Consider the following 18,519-nt stretch of genomic DNA (forward strand, 5'->3'; position numbering starts at 1 on the left):
AAGGACTTGCTAGAATTTTTATTTTATTCATTTTTATTGAGAATTGCAAAAAGTTCTGTATAATGGCTATGCCAAGGGAATTTAAAATGAATAAATGATGGAAAAGTGAGACCTTGATGAATAATCCAAAGTGTAAAAACTGCCACTCAGTCAAATCTTATGTCTGTTAGCATGAACATAGGCCAGACCTGCATTGATTATTACTTCAATTGCTTAGGTCACATTGAATGTTTACTGAAGTCTCTCTAAAGTCCATAAAAAGAGTTTACACCTTTCAGAATGATTCCCCCATTGTGCTTGTCATAGTCAATCATTCAGGCTATCAGTCACACAATTCCATTAACTCAACCAAGGTCTGATGGAGTAAGAGCGGGAAAAAAAGAGACTCAACATTTTTGCAGTACTCACATGCCAGGAAGCAGTCCATACTGAAAGAGATGTTGTCAATAGAGATGGCTGAACCGGGTCCAGGTCCATCTTCTGTGCTGAACTGCAGCCAAAACCTACGGAGGGACAGAGCTGTTTTAACTACCTCGAAAGCTGTGAATGGTTGGATGGCTTCTGACGGAAAGGATGTGAAGAAGAATTTATAGTGCTTTAAGAAAAATGTCATTGAGCTTTGGCTTTGGAGGGTGTCCTTGTACGCCTTATGACAGCTCAGTCTGTACTGTTAAGAAATGTTGGCTCTTTCAGCAGATACAGAAAAACTATTCAACTTTTCAAGGGATGAAATATATTTTTGGGTTTCAAATGCATATGCACAAAATGATGATAATCAGGCATAACTATATAAATATGGAGGGACCTATATGTCTAAACTCTTAATGAATAGTCTGGCATTCTGGGAAAGGTGTGCTTTCTTGCGGACAGTTAGATGAGAGGATTAACCTTACTCTAATGTCTGTAAAACAAATATGAAGCTACAGCCATCAGCACCCCAGCTTGACTTAGCACACAGACTAAAAAGTGGAGGTAACAGTAAGCCTGGCTCTGTCCGCAGATAACGAAATCCACCTACCACCCCCTTCATGGTTCACTAGTTAACATGTCATATTCTGTTGGATTAGCTATACAAAGACCAAGAGAAAAAACACTAATTTCCTTTTTTTTTAACATTGTATTGTAGCATAATGCATATAGTTCCATATTTTTACACACTTTACACACTCAGCACATCATACATATATATAGTTTCAAATATTTTCACATGCTGGTGCTAAGTGTTCTTATTATGACTGTATTTCTCTTTCATATTTTATATTTTTACCTACTTTGTGCTTGTACTTCAATCAGTGAAGTATTTCTGATTCTGATTCTCCAGTCTATATCCTAAGCTACCAAGCTGCTCACTCTGAGCTCATATTCAGCTTTCTGACGTTAAAGTGGTGTTGATCTCCTCATCTAACTCTCAAGGCAAGAAAGTGAAAGAGGGTATCTCCTAAATTGTTGAACTATTTCTTTAATGGTGACCTAATAGGCTTCTCCTTATTTTAGCTCATAATGTTACAATGTCGATGTTCATAAGAAATACAGCCAAAATTTCAAATAATGAACTAAACAAATGTAAAAGTTATCCCTGTGGGCAAAAACCTCAGGTTTAAGACTGTTTTGAATACTCTGTTTCCAACATTTTTTCTACTTTGGCTACAGTATGACATTAGATCATGAAGGATTTCATTTTTTGGTCATCTGCTCCAGGCACACAGTGTTTACATCACACAGCCTTCACTGCTACATGAAGCTACATGCTAATATCAGGGAAATACGTAATCTTGGTTAATGACGGTGTTAATTTCCCCTTGATTTCTGGTTATATTGCTGCCAGAACATGTCTGCTTATATTTAGAAGCTTTGATTTTTTTTATTTTTAGGGGAATAGAATGCTGCTACACACAGATATTAGCTGGTACACTGCTACATGTAGCTACATGCTAACTCCAGGTCAGTGGTGTAATGTCATAAAGCATAAATAACACTTTTTTACAGTACTTGAGTACTTTTTGGGAGTATCTGTACTTTAGTTAAGTTTTTACGCCTGTCAACTTTCACTTGTAATCCACTATATTTCCTGAATAAAATATATATACTTACCACTAAATTTATATTTAGTAGAGTAAAATTATTTTTCTCCAGTACCTAAGTATTGCTATTTACTAAGGATTCCGGTTACTATGTTACAACAAAATACAATTGGGAGGTGTGGCAAATCAGTGGGCCTAGTTTTCAAGGTAGATAAGAGGTTATTCACGAAAGGACAAGTGCTAACAAGTGCACTCAAAGCCGCAGTTACGCTTTCATTTCCAACGAAGCCCCGGCTGAATGTCAGATCAGATGCTTCATGCTAGCGGCTACATTCCACTCGACGATGAGACAGAGTTCATCATGGAAGAAGAAAATAGTGTCCCACAGTTGTGAAGAAAATCTCGTTTTTCTTCAGTTGTAATGTCCCAGAAGTGTTGATGAGTTAACACACACACTGGGCTTTTTTGTAAGGGTGGTTTAAAGAGAGAGGTGCCAAATGGAAAGAAGGCGAATACAACTTTTTAAGCACAGACATATGAGTAAAATAAAGTTGAGGTTTTTTTTTTTTTGTTTTGTTTTGTTTTTTTAATTGAAGCATGTTCTAGACAAAACCTTAAATGCAAGTATGAAGCTAATAGTGTGGAGTTACACATTTTGTCAAAAGTATAAATGGCTTTATGATTGCAGAGTGCTCTTAGTATCTCATGATGTTGTTAAATCATTACATTTTTGGGGGTCGGGGGGGCTTTAGGACCAGGCTGCTGTCTCTAGCAACTGTCAGTAACATAACCTCAAGTAAATATGAGTTCTAAATCCAACACCATCAGTCCTTCAAATACGAACGTGTATTTGTCAGTTTTAACATTTAACAGGTGGATTTGTTGGAAAGACTTGATGGCAGTAATACTAACGCGCCATTCGTGCTGTCAGCCCACAGGTTCTCCTAACAAAAACACTGACATTCACAGTCTACATATACTGTCTGTTATGTCCTGACTTTTGTCAGCACTTCAGGCTGCATTTCTGATTATATTTAAGCTCTACAAAGGTCAACACGCAGAGACTGGCAGGTTCACCTTGTGGTTACGGACATGACATTCTAATTAAGAGCACAAGCACAGCTGACTACATAACCCAGGAATCAAAAATTAATCACTCTCGGGGGAACAGGATTATCCAACCTCGAATGGCAAAAAACCCCCAGGCAGGCATATAGAGATGAAATGCCTTATCTGGGGGTGCTCTTTTTTTTCTTGCTTCACTCTATTTTGTTTTAACTTCTTTTTTTTTAAGGGAAAATCAAGGCCGTAGCTAATTGGGAGGCAAATAGGGTGGGTCAAACCCTGTGTATTGATTACCATTCTCTTTATCACAGGAATAAAAAGAATATTTTGTGCAACTGTACACATGGCAGGTCCATAGTACAAGTCCCTGTGGGATTCATTAATTTTTCAGAGATATTACGTTTCCCAGAAAACAGTATGTAAATGTTATAAATCTGCAATTATGAGAGGGGAAAAGAAGGAGGAAGAGCTTCTCGGTTCTGTTCTTTAGACTTCCTTTCCTGACGGAGCACTTTGTGTGAGTGTGTTGGGAAATCACTTCTGTGCTCTTAAACACATCAAAGGCAAACGCTTTCAGAGAGTCCAAACATGAAGCTTGATATAATTAAACTGCCTCTTATATGTTGAAACAGGTGAGTGTTTTTCATACCAGTCTGCCAGCCCATAAAGAGGAAGTATGACGAGTTTCCAGCCTCTTTCAAATTTGGGTTCGCTGGCTGAATGCCACAGTCTGCGCTGCTCCTCAGGGCCTGTGCTGTTCTCGGCTATCCACACAGACAGTGACCCCCGCTGTAAGCCTCCAGAACACAGCCAGAACCGCACCTGTTGAAATAAGGTGAAATTCTGAACGAACAATGTGATTAAATCAACGTGTAATATGCTGTAAAAACAAATAAACAAATCATATCAAGAGTGCTCATTTTCAAAAACAGTATAGAAACATGACAGCAACTTTAACTTCTTTTAAATATGTTTGAATTGAAGATAACCATCCGGGAGTTTCATCAGTGAGGGATGCACTTAAAACTGCATTGAGCTCAATCAGCAAGAGCCATCTGTTCAGTTCTAATTATTCGAAGATTAATAGAATTCAGCCAAGATCATGATTTGGGTTATTTTGCTATCTGCACTGCTCCTGCATGCTTCAGCACAAATCAATCTCATTTCGCTGTTTCCAGGAGGGACATGGTGGGTGTAAACCTGCCTCAAATTAAACAACACACAGGCCATAGCAAGAATTAAATAGTAAAAAGAAGTCTGACTTTAAAGCCTGCTAACAAGCAAGGGGATATGACCATGTCCCTCTACAGCGTTTCACTGGAGCCAAGAACATAATTCTTGCTTCAGCGTTTAAGTGGAACAGATGCTGTCTTAAGCCTGATGAAAAGTACACGTGGAGGCGACACTAGCCCAGACAACTGAATTCGATGCTTCATGTCGAGTGCTTGCATTGTGCTTGTCGACGGCAGGTTGTGGTCCTTATCGCAAACCGTGGGACCACATGGTGACCATTTAAACATCAAGATTACAGCAGGCGCCGCACAGTGCACGCTGGGCACGACATGAAAGTGAACGTGGGCTGTAGCTAATACCCAAAACTAATATCCTCAACATAGTTGTCCAAGAGCAGACAGGCTAGATTGAACAGCAGCGGTTCAGTGTAGGGAGAAGGATTTAGAGTGTTAATCTGGAATCATGGCTAATCTTTGGCAGCGTGCCAGGAAGCTGGAGGCAAAGTCTGCGATGGTGCAGTGCTGCCGCCACTGCTGTCCACAAATATCAGACACTTAAATTCACACCTGAGAAGCTCCTACATTTTTGTTTTCTGGTGTTTCTCTCTGTCTTCCTCTGAGCCAGTTTCCTCTGCGTGTTTCTCTTGTCGAGACTAACTTTATTTCCCCCTTCAGTCCCTCGCATTATCTTGTTTTTTGACCTCTCAACCTTTCCTTCACCTTCTCACCTCCATCCCTCACTTGTGTGTCAGCTTCTCTCACCTCAAATACCGCCCTGCCTCTGAGTGCGCGAGGTACACATGCAGAGGGCCAAAGGTTGCTGTGCTGAGTCATATTAAAATAACTAACATAACTCTGAATGCTAGCTGCAACAGCATCAATCAAAACTTCAAGTACACAACACTTCCTCCCACCGGAGACGTGCTCTATGAGCTTCATGATGTAAATAATGCATGACTTCTAATATTTTCACAACTAGGTCAGCAGATACAATGCATGATTGACGAGGTCAGCCTCCCTGTCTGTAAGGATCTCTCAGGGAATGCAGCTGACAGTGTTAACCTGCTGTCTCGGCACATTAGCGTTTGATTTTTGAGCTGTTTTCAGAGAGCAATTAACATATCAAATGAATCAGTAAGTAATTCATTAGGATTTCTACTCCTACAGCAACAGCAACCAAAACTTGTAGTGGAAAACGCTGCCGAAAAATGCAACTAAATGGTGCGCTATGCAAACTCTTTTGTTTTTTACCCTCTAAATGTCAACACATAGCCTACGGTACATTTCAAATGTGATAATGATCTTACCATTTTTTGTAATGTTAGCTGTTGTATAGTAAGTGACCAATTAATCTGAGCGAGTGGCTGTGTTGATTTCCTGTTGACAAGTGGAGCACACAGCAGAGAAATTTAAAGCTTGGCAGGCCCTGTTGTGTCTAGTTGCGGACGACAGTCGCTATTGGAGGGTAAGTTTTACCCAAAAGTCAACTGGGCACACACACACAGACATTCACAGTTTTATGTGACACTATTTACAGTTTAATTAGTGTGCACAGGACTATAGCAAGAGTGATAATTTGTATCTAAAGGTCTTGGAGGGTGCTGCTTTTATTTTTTTTTTACATCACCTTTTCAAAACCAAAAACTACACATGCTAATGTAACAATGCCATTGGACATTACACATTTAACAAGTGCAATTGTTTTAAAAAATAGGTTAAAGAAATACCTGATGGCACAGAACATCAGCCCCTCTGAAACAGAACATGTTTTGTTACATAATATCATGATATAATAATTAACGAGGAACTCTCCTTTTTACTTTTGTTGCTAACCAGGTAGTAGCTAATGGGGATCCAAATAAACAAATCAATAAATAAATAGATTAGGGATGCATGCCGCACCGAGCTCTACTTCCAGCTTGCAATCTGCAGCATTAAGTTTGGCATCTGGTTTTATTTTTTCCATGAACCGTGTGCAAATCTGGCAAGAAAAACACTGATAATCTAATAATCATAATCTAATAATATATAATAAATAATAATCTAAGTATAAAATATGCATCTCATGCTTACACATTCCATATATTTGTCACAGTTGTGTTGAAAAAGAGAGCGAGAAAGACTAGCAGACACACACGCGCAGACAGAGACAGAGCTCCCTGTGCAATTAGAAAATAGCAGAGGAGCAGAGTCACTTGTTGACTGGCGCTGAGAAATGGCTTCTTGTGTGAACGGCAAGGCAACTGCTCATGCAATAATTGACATATTGGGGTGCTCACACATCCAGTGTGAACCTGGCATAGGGAACTGATTAAACAGTGTGTCTTCCTGCTCTAATGCAAGCTTCAAATGTTAGCATGCCTGGCTTACTAACTTACTGTCAGCGTTATTCCAAAAGCAAGGGGCACGTCATCAGCAATCAATGTTATTATCTTAAGGTTACAGATTAGTAAGATGACTGTTCAGGACTGGAACATTCACTGCGTGGAAGCCCAGGTGGTAATAATCAGGGTGGCAAATTTGGCACGTTATCACTGAAAGCCGCATATGTGCTGCAGTGTGAGAACAGAGAGCTTGACAGATGTAGCAACAGGAAGAGGGTTGGGCCTGAGATCTGATGGTGTTTGTGTGTCCTACAGAGTGAAGATTATATTTACAGCGTGGGGAAAACACACTCACCGTGCATGGGGAGTTTCTTAGAGGAGGAGGGAAAAGAGGACTCCTCAGAATCGCTGAACTACGTTGTCCTTTGGGCTGGCCCCCTTCCACACTGAATGTTGCACCTTCAATACACAAATTTAACACACAGAAGAAGAAAAACAATGTCAGAATAAAAGAAAACCGAATGTAAAATTGAAGTCTTACGATACATATGGAAGTTTGACATGTGATTGTAGCCTTAGGAAGCTGTGACATATTTGATTTCTCCCACTGCTCTTTTTGATGCATAACTTCAGTTACGTCAAAATAATTCTCAAAGAGCAATGTCTGAAACAATAATCCTACATAAAAACACCAAATATGCTATAAAACTGGAGTTTACCATTTATAGTTTCCCCACACTACCTCTGAGACTTCTGTAAATAGTTGAGAACAAAAACAAGCCTCAGCAAACCAAGGCTTTAAATTCTCATGGAGAGACACACTCGAGTCACTGCACTGACGATGAACTGCAGATGTAGGACTCAGAGTCTACATGCTGGAGCTTTTACACCCAGTGGGATTCTGTTTGTAGCAGCGCACTGAGCTCCAAACAAGACAACACGCCTGTGTCTGACACATCAGAGCTTTTGGTTATGTTTCCACATTTACAAACTGTTAGACTCAAATTTTCAAAATCATGGTTTCAAAAGTTGCCCCTTTGTAGTCCATTTTAATGAAGCATTAACACTACTGAAAACACACTTAAGAGGGCATGCACGTGTCAAAACTTGATCATAACAGTGTCCATGATGTCACAAGTGATGTGCATGAGCCACCTGATGATGGGCAGATCTGTCTGGTAGCCTTGGCTGGCGACTGGAGTCTTCTCCAGGAGAGACCACGGCTGGTTATAGACTGCCAGCTGCATTCGCCCTCCTCAAAAGAGCAGTAGCTGCCATTGAGAAAGTGGCCTGGAGAGAGACAGGAGAGAGGATACATCAGGGGAGGGGAAGAGGAGATGAAAAGGAGGGGTGGGGGTGGTATATAATGAGTGGACAGGCCCGGCAGGTGGGTGAAAGAAGAGAGAATGGAGCGAATGCTGACAGCCAAAGTGCCAAGGAGAAAAAGGACAGGGGTGGGGTGGCGGGGACTGGGGGATCAAGGAGTTGAGCGACAGTGAAGGCGAAGAGGTTGAGAGGAGAGAGGCACGCGGGGGGTGCAGACTAATGGCTCACGGGGCTCAGTGTGTTGGTGGAAATAAGGGTAGAGGTGCAGTAGGTAGGGGGAGGCGCGGCGGGGGGGGGGAGGGGGGTGGGTTCAGAGTGACTCTATAAACAGAAGCAGGAAATGGAAAAGGCCTGAAGAGTCCAGAGGGAGAGATAGGAAAGAGTAGAGGAAGAGGGAAGAGGATCTGAAGGGGAAATGAGAACGCTGAGGTGGTGACATGATGTGTTTTATGGGGTGGCAATCAACTTGAATCACTTCACAGAACAGTATGACTCTCGGAAGCATTTCCGGCACTGCCTACAATTTACAAAGTTAAGTCTCTGCAGCCGCAATACAGCGAAAATAGTTAATTGGATTGTCTAGTGGATAAAACTCATGCTTGTCTAACCACGAAGAGATGTCTCTGACTCTTTAATTCCATACTGTCTTCATGCAAACAAGGTCTCTCCTTTAATGTTTGATTTAGTAACTGACAGAAAAAAAAAAACAAATTCAACTTAAGTAGTGCAAATATTGAAACACCCACTTTTTTACCAAAGGCACATTTTCAATTGAATTTTTCACCTTCAAAACTATTTTCCGGTCCATCTGCTCTTACAGATAACAGAGCTCTATATATGTACAGGACTCCACATCAGTTTTTAAACTAATATCACTAAATCCGAGGTGCTGAAATGACAACACTGGAAATACCTGCCATATAAATAAATCAAATATTTTGGATTACTTCCAAGTGCTACTTTATTTTTAAGTGTTAAAATTCGACTGAGAGAAACATACTATAGGTTCTATAGATCACATTGTATTTGACAAAAATTTGACTAAAAGTAAAGATGCAGCAATCGATCAGCTGGTACCAGGAATGATTTAACTTGATCAGCCATGATTAGTGATGGTCATTCTAAGATATATCCAATCAAATTTACACACATTTACATGGATTACCTTGCAAACAGCAGCACAGACAGTAACAATAACAGTCAAAGCTGTGGCAACTCCTTCTCAAAAGTTATTATTCATTACCATGCATGCTGTGTGTGGTTTGAAAGCTAACATTACTGTGTTATGCTAACTAGCAGACTGGGGTATACCACCCAGATCGGCATTAACCACAGAGGTAACAAGTAGCTCAAAGGGTGTAGCATAGCTAAAAGATACTAAAACACACAACGCTGAAGTTGGCTTCCAATTTAGCAGTTCAGGGGAGAGTGAAGGGAAATGTAACTTTCATTGCTTAATGACCAATTCTTGGCTTTTTTGCACATTTTACTGTTGCAAAAACATGTTAGACATCAACGCTTAGCCTCAACGCTGTCTGAAACCTTTTATGTTTGCCAAACCCTTGCTCTATTTGTGAAAATGCAAAAAAAAAAAGTAAGATTTCACTGCATTTTACACATGTGAACCACTTTGAACCTGGTCCAGATCGAAAACCATTATACTTATTAGGGATGTCCCATTTGGATCGGAATCAGGCCAATCAGTGCAGTTTTTGATTGATCAGCATCAGTTATTTTGAACATGTACCCCACTCAAACCTTTGTTTATGTCTGCTACACACAGTTGTATTGAAGAGCAGTATTTGCGGAAAAAATTCAGATTAAATTTCAATGCTGCTACTCCAATAAGTAGAAACAGTTTTTTTCCATGTTCAACTTCAGCTGCTACAACACTAAAAGTGGAATTAAAATGTTTGTTGTTCATTTTACTAGAACTAGTTTCACTATAATATTGTCATAAGGAGAATTATAATCATTTTTTATTTGTTGTGACTGGGAGTGTTAAAGTTCAGCTATAACACTACATTGAAGTGGAATTGTTATTATAATGCTCGTTTATAATGTTCTGTACTTTTATTACAATGCTACACTAAGTGGATTTGAAAGGCAATTTCTGAAGACAGATTTCAGTTCATTTACTCTTTTTGTTTAAAGTAAACCCTTAAGAAACTGTTTGGATGTAGACATTTCTTTTTCTTGTATTGCAGTGAGGGGCAATTCATCTTTCAAGCATCATTGGATTGATTTTAAAAAATTTAAAGTACTTTCAGTATGCATTGTGCAGCTGTATTATCCAGATAAATGCAAGTATTGCATTGGGATTCAGTAATGGCAAATACTCAATATCTAATAACTCGGATCAGGGGCAAAAAAAAAACAAAAACAACTTGATCATTCATGCCTAACACTTACTTGTCAAATCAGGAATAGATTTTCTAAGAGGCTGATAAATTGATTAAAAAAAAAAAAACAGTTTCAGATTTGTGAAACCTTTATTCTCTCTGTGAGGATTTCTGAAACAGATCGAGATCACATACCACCTTATTTAGACATGTCACAACAACAGGGAAATATCCTCTGTTTGTCTGTTTTTGTTGTTGTTTTGCATTTTCAAAAACAGAATAAAGGTTTCACAAATCTAAATCTGTATTTTAATTAATCTTTGGCCTCACTGGGAAAATCTAGTCCTGATTTGACAGTTCTAATTATAGCGTTTTTGGATCTGAATCTGGTTCAACATGTGACATTTGAAATGTGATTTTTTTTTCTTGCTCTAGATTTTCACAAACAGAAGATGGGCTTTACAAATATCAAAGTGTGTTTCAGGCAGCGCTGAGGCTTTACCCTAAATGTACAAAATGTTTTCGCAACAGTAATATGTGCAATAGACAAATGATCGGTCGCTCAGAAATTAGGATATATTTCCCATAACTGCCAAAAGCTCAAAAGCTACCATTTACAACTACTTGCAACAATTTGCAACCAACTTCAGCGTCGTCTAAAACACTTCGCTTCTTAGTTGGGGAAGTATAACACAATAAAAACACAAATATGGGTGGTCTACTCTAGCATACTGCTGTCTGTTAGTCGATATGTCAAGATAACTAACAGATGCAGAGGTGACGCGGTTGATGCAAAGTTCAAAATATACATGTTAAACAGCTAATGCTAACATGTCAAGTAGCTAAATGGAAAATGCTAAAACGCTTAGCTTGTTAGTCTGGGAGGTATTATTCAACAAAAATCGAGTATGGGTGGTCTACCTCAGGCTGTTAGTTAGCCAACTAGTCAAAGTAACTAGCAGACTACCGGAGTTAGCTGATAATAAACTCAAACATTTAACGTGGGAAAGCTAATCCTAACCGTTTCATGTAAGTGAATTGAAAATGCTAAAACGGTTCGCGTCATATTCCGGGAGACATAACTTAATAAAAACACAGAAGAGGTTGGTCTTACTTAGTTTTCCAGTTAGTCTTTTTAGTGTTCTTACCAGGTGTGGTCCATTTGATAGACTTTGTGGTGTGTGTCGCTAAAGCAAAACATTTTAATGCAAGTGATTCAAATCGGTTACACAACATCACGTGACAGGGAGCTGTCAATCAAGCGTGACATGACCACGCCCCCACAATCCTGAGAGATGGTTTGAGCTAGAAGCATACACTTTTACAATCTGTGGCCAGAACTAGGTTTTCTGTAAGTCATAAACATTTATTTTCACTCTGATTTTTGCAGATGCTTAATGAAACTCTCATTTTTAATATCATATGTTTCATTTTCACTTATTCAAGTTTCCTTTGATTTTAAAGAAAGTTCCAAATATGTTTCTTTATACTTCTTAATAAGAATGAAAATTGGAATCAGCCAAAATCTGAATCTGCATGTCATATTTAAAACACCGACAACAGCCAAGAAAATTGCAGTCAGTTCATTTCTGAAAAAATAGGCATAAACTTGACTTTAATTCAAAGGCAAGGAAAGGCAAATTTATTTATACAGCACATGTAATCTCTAAAGCAACCCAAAGTGCTTTACAGATTAGTCAAGTCAAAATTCATTGAAGCCCATCATAAAGCATGCCGCAAAGGGCTAGACAAATAGTAATTTTAATTCAATTTCAATTTGATCTATAAAGTCAAATATCACAAATCACAATTAGCTTCGGAGGCTTTACAACAAACCAAACCTTGCTAAATATATTGATAACATAAATGTAGGTGTTGCTGAATGCTTAAAAGTCATATCAGACCTCAGCTGATAGTGAGAACACTGAGGTGGGTTTCATTCAGTGTATGAAAGTTTTTACCTTAAGTTTGCTTTATGTTCCTTTTATCCCGAGCTACTGTCTGTGAGTGCCCATTATCTATAAGATTCTCTAAGTGCCCTGATAACAGTGTGCTTTTTGGAAATGGCACCATCAGGATAATGGAACTGAAACTGGCCTGAACAGAGATCATAAAGCAGGTATTCTTCAGGAAGAAAAGGAGGAAAATGCCTCCTTTATCAATGACACTAGTTTTAGAATGATTTTTTCTCACTATACAAAAGGCTTTTAACAGGTTTCAAGGACCCAATATCATGAAACTGACATCATTTCATTTTTATTTTAAAGTTATACAAAGAAAAACAACATAAAATTACATTTTTCTGGTGATGTTTTTCTCAAGCAAATGCTAGCTTCTCTGGACATTTTGGATGATTAGTAAATTTCATGTTCTAATGTGTCTTGTGATATTATGGGTCATTCTTCTTGTTACATAAACCAGTTGGTGCCACTTTGATGTTCTTCATCCAAATCACACAGATTCAAATTTACATCATATGATAGCTGCTCATGACATGAATAAAGAAGTGATGATGTCCCTTCAGACACATCTGCACACACACACACAGCTGTACCACTGTACCACTTTGGGCCTTTTACTAGCCAGGCTATCTTTTACCATCCATCCAATTTAGCCACTTTCAAATGGAGTCAACCTAAAACACTTTGATTAAATGAGGTGTGAGTAAGGTCGACATAACAGTGTCATTACTATTTTATAAAAACCGACATGAGGATTACTCAGTCTTTATGAATGTTAAGTAGAGTGTCATTCAGTTAATAATGTCACTTCAGTACAGTGTGGACACTTCTCTACCAGTGTCTGTCATGACAACTTGAAAACAGCCTTTAACTAGAATTACTCCTGTGCTGTTGCTTGCCTCTGCAAACCAGTCAAGTTGCACTTACAGTTTACATGCACGTCTGTGAAAACATGGATGTTTTACACAAATCTTCAGCCTGGCAGCACAGAACAACAATCAGAATAGTTTCAAGGTGGGTACTGAAGGTTAGTGCCAATTCAATATCTGACCAAACGTCAATGAGAGAAATAATGACATTCATGTTGTTGGTTTAAAAATACTTAGAGTTAAACAGCTAAACATTAACATGATATTTATAGCACTACCATTAAATATAGGTAAAAACAAATGGTTTATTTGATGATGGTAATATTTCAGTATCACAACTTTAAACAGAAAATGCTTTATTTTGAAGTGCAAGATGTGACCCGTTGAACTTTATTGTTTCCACCACAAAGCCAGATGCAGGAGTCCATTTGTTTACTCTTTCTTCTTTGTAAAACGGCAGCATATTGGTCAGTAAAATGTTTTTTTGTAGAACATTAAGATGTCATAGTAAGATTGGCCTTTAACCGTTTGACATGAAATGTCATCACTTCAACGTTCTATACCGTTCGACATTTGTGTGATGTCTGCTAGAAATTTTGTCATGTTTTTCAAGTGAATGCCTGAGTTACAGCCAAAAACATGTTGTGCAAGGTCACATTGACCTTTGACCAGCAAAATAAAACCAGTTTATCCGTAAGTTAAGGTGGACATTTGTGCCGAATTTGAAGAAATTCCCTCAGAGTCTTCTTGAGATATTGCATTCACGAGAATGAAACAGATGCCAGGTCACAGTGACCCTGATCTTTGCTCACCAATATCTTACAATTTTATCTTTGAGTCCAAGTCGCTGTTGGTGCCAAATTTGCAGAAATTCCCTAAAGGAGATATCATGTTCACGAGAATGAGACAGACAAGGTTACAGTGACCTTGACCTTTGACCACCAAAATCAAATAAGTTCATTGCTGAGTCCAAGTGTTTGTGCCAAATTTGAAGAAATTTCCTCTAAGCATTTGTTAGACAGATATACAAATCGACAGACAGACACAATGCCTTCGGCCATGGCTATCGCCACTGCAGAGGCACAAAAATATGTCATGGCAGACTCCATATAAAAAAGTATGATTACAGTGGTAAATTATGGTGTGTTATGACTAATTACCTGGTGAAAAGTGTTAAAATGCGTTAACATATAATTCAGTATTATTACAATGTCAAAAGTGTGTTTTGACACTAAAAATAGTACAGGCACCATTGTTGGCCTGTCTTGAGAAAAATACTCTGGTTCGAATGTGATGTATGTATGCTAAATCAGCATAAGCAATATTAGCCTCCATAGATATATGGGGGAAAAAAAGACATCACAGCGCTTGTCCTACTGTGCAGAGATCTTTGGTAGGAGCAGTGATCACTGATGGCACTCCAAGAAAAACAAAAGAATCCTGAACATTGCTACTTTAAATTTCTGCATGCATCCACCTTTGATGCAAGCAGCATTCCTCTGTTGTTGCAGGGAAACTGTAGCGTCGGTGCGCAGCGGGGTGTCTGCAGAATGGAGACCGGCAAAGATCAACCGGAGGAAGCTGTGACTCTCAAAGAGTGGAGGATGTGTTTGTGCATAATGATGCAGGGGGTAGGATGGCGAGAAGGGAAATCCTTGGGGACCTGATTTTCCTTATATGTCGGGAATCTTTGTGATTGACACAAGCAAAGTTTGTTCCTCCTGCCTCTCTTTGCTTTTTTTCCCTGTTAATGAGCCTTGGCACATCTTATGAAGTATTTAAATAGATCAAGATAACATGTGAATAGATCATAGAGAATATCAGAGAGGGAACACTTTGTGATTTGTAAGGGAGGGGTTAATTGTGACAAGTGATGGAGATGTAAACGAACAAACAAATACAATTAGCCCAAGGTGTCAAGGGGGGTGGAAAAGGGACACGTGGATTTATCCACCAAGGATGTAATGAGAACAATAAGATACAACATTGGAGGCAGGGGAATTTACTGGGGTTTGTATTATTAATAATAAAATTATTTTTGTCTTTCTACCGCATAGACAACTTCGCTTTATTAAAAGGTCGCCTTTCCAGCAGTGAAATACTTCTCTTATCAAAAAGGATAAAGGTTATTTCGAATTTAAGAACAGATTGAGAGACGGGAAGTAATTCAAAGCAAATGACAGCTGGCCTTCATGCATCTGTGCACTCTCAGCTTGATGACGGCCCTCAGCGGAAAAGGTGTGTGTGGAGATGTGGAGAAAAGAACTTAAACATTTCCCAGCTGACTCACAGCAGTACGGCTTTACACACAAGACCCATCAGTCTGTGCAGCTAGATTTTCCCTCCTCTGTTTGTTACTACTATAAATAAACGATTATCAGTCGTATTATGGTCTTATTATTGATGTAATATGTAATCCTTTGCTGTAAATTGTTGAAGAATGGAAAGCCGTCTCTGTGTTTTATTGATTATTATTTGTGCTCAAATGTCCGAATCTGGCTCCTACAATCAAAACATTACACACGCAGTACATTCAAATGCAGATTATCCCCCTGGGTTTGCCTCTCAGGCCAATTAGCACTGATAAGTCCTCCTTCAGTAGGGAAGAGAAACTGCGCCTGGCTGGGAATTTCACCCTCTCGTTACCCTCTTATCTCTCAGCTACCATAGTTAGCCAACCTATAAGCACAAGGGAGCAGCCATCATTTTAATAAGCACCACAAGGGAGGCTGACCTGCACTGTGGGCAGGAGCAAATTAATTTTGGGTCTGGCTAATATGGGTGAAAAACTCTGAAATAAAACTACAACATTACGGGGTAAAAGTTTTGAACTGTGTATCTATTTATCTTGAAGACAGTGTAGAAAAATAAATAAAAATACATGCATGCAGGTCGGACTAAAAAAAGATCCTTGCCACTCTCACACACACACGCACTCACACTCACACTCACACACACATAAACAGCAGGGCCTCGGGGACTTCACTTGTGAATAAGATGTCAGCATACTTGGCTAGTGTTCCTCCTAGGCCTCGAGAACAGCACAAAACAAATGTGCAAAGAGATAGAAATAACAACCATGGAATATGTCAAGGGTGAGAAATGCTAGCCAAGCATAGCTACGCTGCCTTTTTTTCTTTTTACCCCCTCGCCTCTCTGTCGGGAAAGCTCGTGCAGACGTTCAGTTGTTGCTCTGTTGGGCAGGATGAAATGGTTTCATTAAAGACGACTCACTACGGCTGACCAAACACACACAGCTTTGTTCCAGAAATGGATGAGAGGACACGTGAGCTTTGTCAACAGATGTGCTCCTGTATCACTTTGTACTCACGACATAGGTCGCCTTCGTCGTCGCCAAGCGGGCAGTCTGTACTGAAGTCGCAGAGTTTGTCCAGCGGGATCCCAGGTCCCTGGTGACAGTGGTATTGGCCCTCTAGTGTGACGTTAGGGCCCGAGGACGAAGCTGGAAAAAAGAGGGGAAGAGGAAAGACAACTCAAATTAACCTTTTGATACCTGGCAACATCACTTTCTGGTTTTGCTTTCAGCAGCCTGGGTAAATTGGTGCAATTTTTTTTTCAAAAACAAGGGAAAAAAGGCAATGAGCAACTTGGTAAGAAATGTTCCACAAACTACAAGGAATTAGAGGATTTAGATTTTTTTTTTTTTTTTTAAAGCTAGGGGAAAAAAGAAAAATCTATGGGAAAAATACATTTAGAACCATCATGATTACATATTTAACATTATGTTACAGAATTATTATATAAATTTAATAATTTGTAAAATTCCCTCTTTTTTAACATTTGTTTTCTTTTTTTTTGTTTTACAGATAATTTTCTTGTATTTTTCTTTAACTAATTTCTTGGATTAGGTTGCTTTCTTTCAAAAACACTGGAAGAAGGCAATGAGCTACAAAAGAAAAAATGACCCCCCGAAATTGCAAAACATAGTACAACGAAAAGTATAAGAAAATGTTTCTAAAAAAATTAAATGACCTGGAAGAAAGTGCTTAAAATATATAATTTTGTAAAATAATTTAAAATACCTATTTATGATTATTATAAAACATAGTTTTCTCTAGCCTTTCTCTTTTTCCCTAGACCTTTTCCCCTGCTTCTAAATTCACCAATTTCTTGCAATTTGTGTAATTAGTGGAATATTTCTTAACAAGTTGTTCATTGCTTTTATTCCCATGTTTTTGGAAGAAATTACACCAATTTGTTCATGGTTAAAAACGTTTATATACAAACAGTATATAGTATACAGTATACAGTTGTGAAAGGTACATGAAAGCAGCCAAAGAAAGGGGATGACACTCAAGGTTTCAAAGGGTTAAACATTCCCCCACACAGACATAGTCACTCTTGTAAACCAAAATATTTCCACAGCAGTCGGAAAATTTGCTTGTTGGGAAATAAAGCAACAGAAAAATAGCACTAGATTATGTTTTGAGTTAACTTATAGAGCATCACTGCTAGATTTATATGTTAGACACAAAACACAAATCAGTTGCTCGGGGGAAATATTACTTACAAACAGTAGAAAATATACAGTTCCTGCATAAAAGTACATCAGTCAGTGACACTGGCTAATATAACCCCTGACTGTAAACCCTGTATGACATGCGCAGACTGCCTGTACCATCATAAATAACTTGGCCCTGGCTGTATAAGCATCTGGCTGTGAATCCAGTACACATCCATCAGACAGGGGAGCACAAGCAGCAAAAACAATGACCTAGATTCTGTAGCAGGTAGCACATGGGGAGGGAGTGCACACACACACACCCACACGCTCACACCGATACCAATTGATATCAGCCGTCTCGACAACTCAACTGTAACCCGGGTACATTTGCATATCTATGCAAATCAGAGAGGTGATATCTCCGGGTTGTGGAAACTGACTGCTCACCTCCATCAGAAGCTGATCACAGTAAAGAGAACAAAAAAAAAAAAAAAAAACTGTCCGCTGATGGAGATCTCAGCCCTCTCCCTCTCTCATAAGGAAAAAAAAAAAAAAAAAGAGAAGTGATTCTTATCATGAGTGACTGGCTCCGCTTACTGTAGCTTGCCCTTGATCCATATTATGTAGATTTGTTCTCTATTCAGAAGAACTTGGAGTCGGAAGTGTGATAACGTTGGGGACCATGACAGGACAGGCAGCGTGTAGAGCAAATGCTGTTAGCTGAGCTGACAAGATAGACAGTAATGCTCCACTAATTTGAACACAAAGTTCCTAATGAAAGTACTCTTTGTTTCTCAGTTTGCATTTCCGTGTGATGTGTTGATACACCTTTAATACTGTATGTGCAGGCCGAAATGTCGAGGGGTTGACAAATGGGACGTGTTCCTCTCAATCTTTAGGAACATGTGCATTTG

At 39.0% G+C, this 18,519-nt stretch overlaps 1 protein-coding gene across 1 annotated transcript in view; it reads right to left on the reverse strand.

Annotated features, from left to right (window-relative positions):
* Positions 1-3,798, reverse strand: part of alk (ALK receptor tyrosine kinase) — a 65,881-nt gene extending 62,083 nt beyond the window's left edge. Inside the window, exons 1-2 of the mRNA XM_042500800.1 lie at positions 3,736-3,798; positions 409-503 (exon numbers count right to left, since the gene is read on the reverse strand). Of these exons, the coding sequence (XP_042356734.1) occupies positions 409-427 (19 nt within the window). The 5' untranslated portion in view covers positions 428-503; positions 3,736-3,798. The remainder of the gene's footprint in view (positions 1-408; positions 504-3,735) is intronic.
* Positions 3,799-18,519: the final 14,721 nt, after the last annotated feature.

Source organism: Plectropomus leopardus, chromosome 14, assembly GCF_008729295.1.
Source record: "Plectropomus leopardus isolate mb chromosome 14, YSFRI_Pleo_2.0, whole genome shotgun sequence".
NCBI classification, from domain to species: Eukaryota; Metazoa; Chordata; class Actinopteri; order Perciformes; family Serranidae; genus Plectropomus; species Plectropomus leopardus.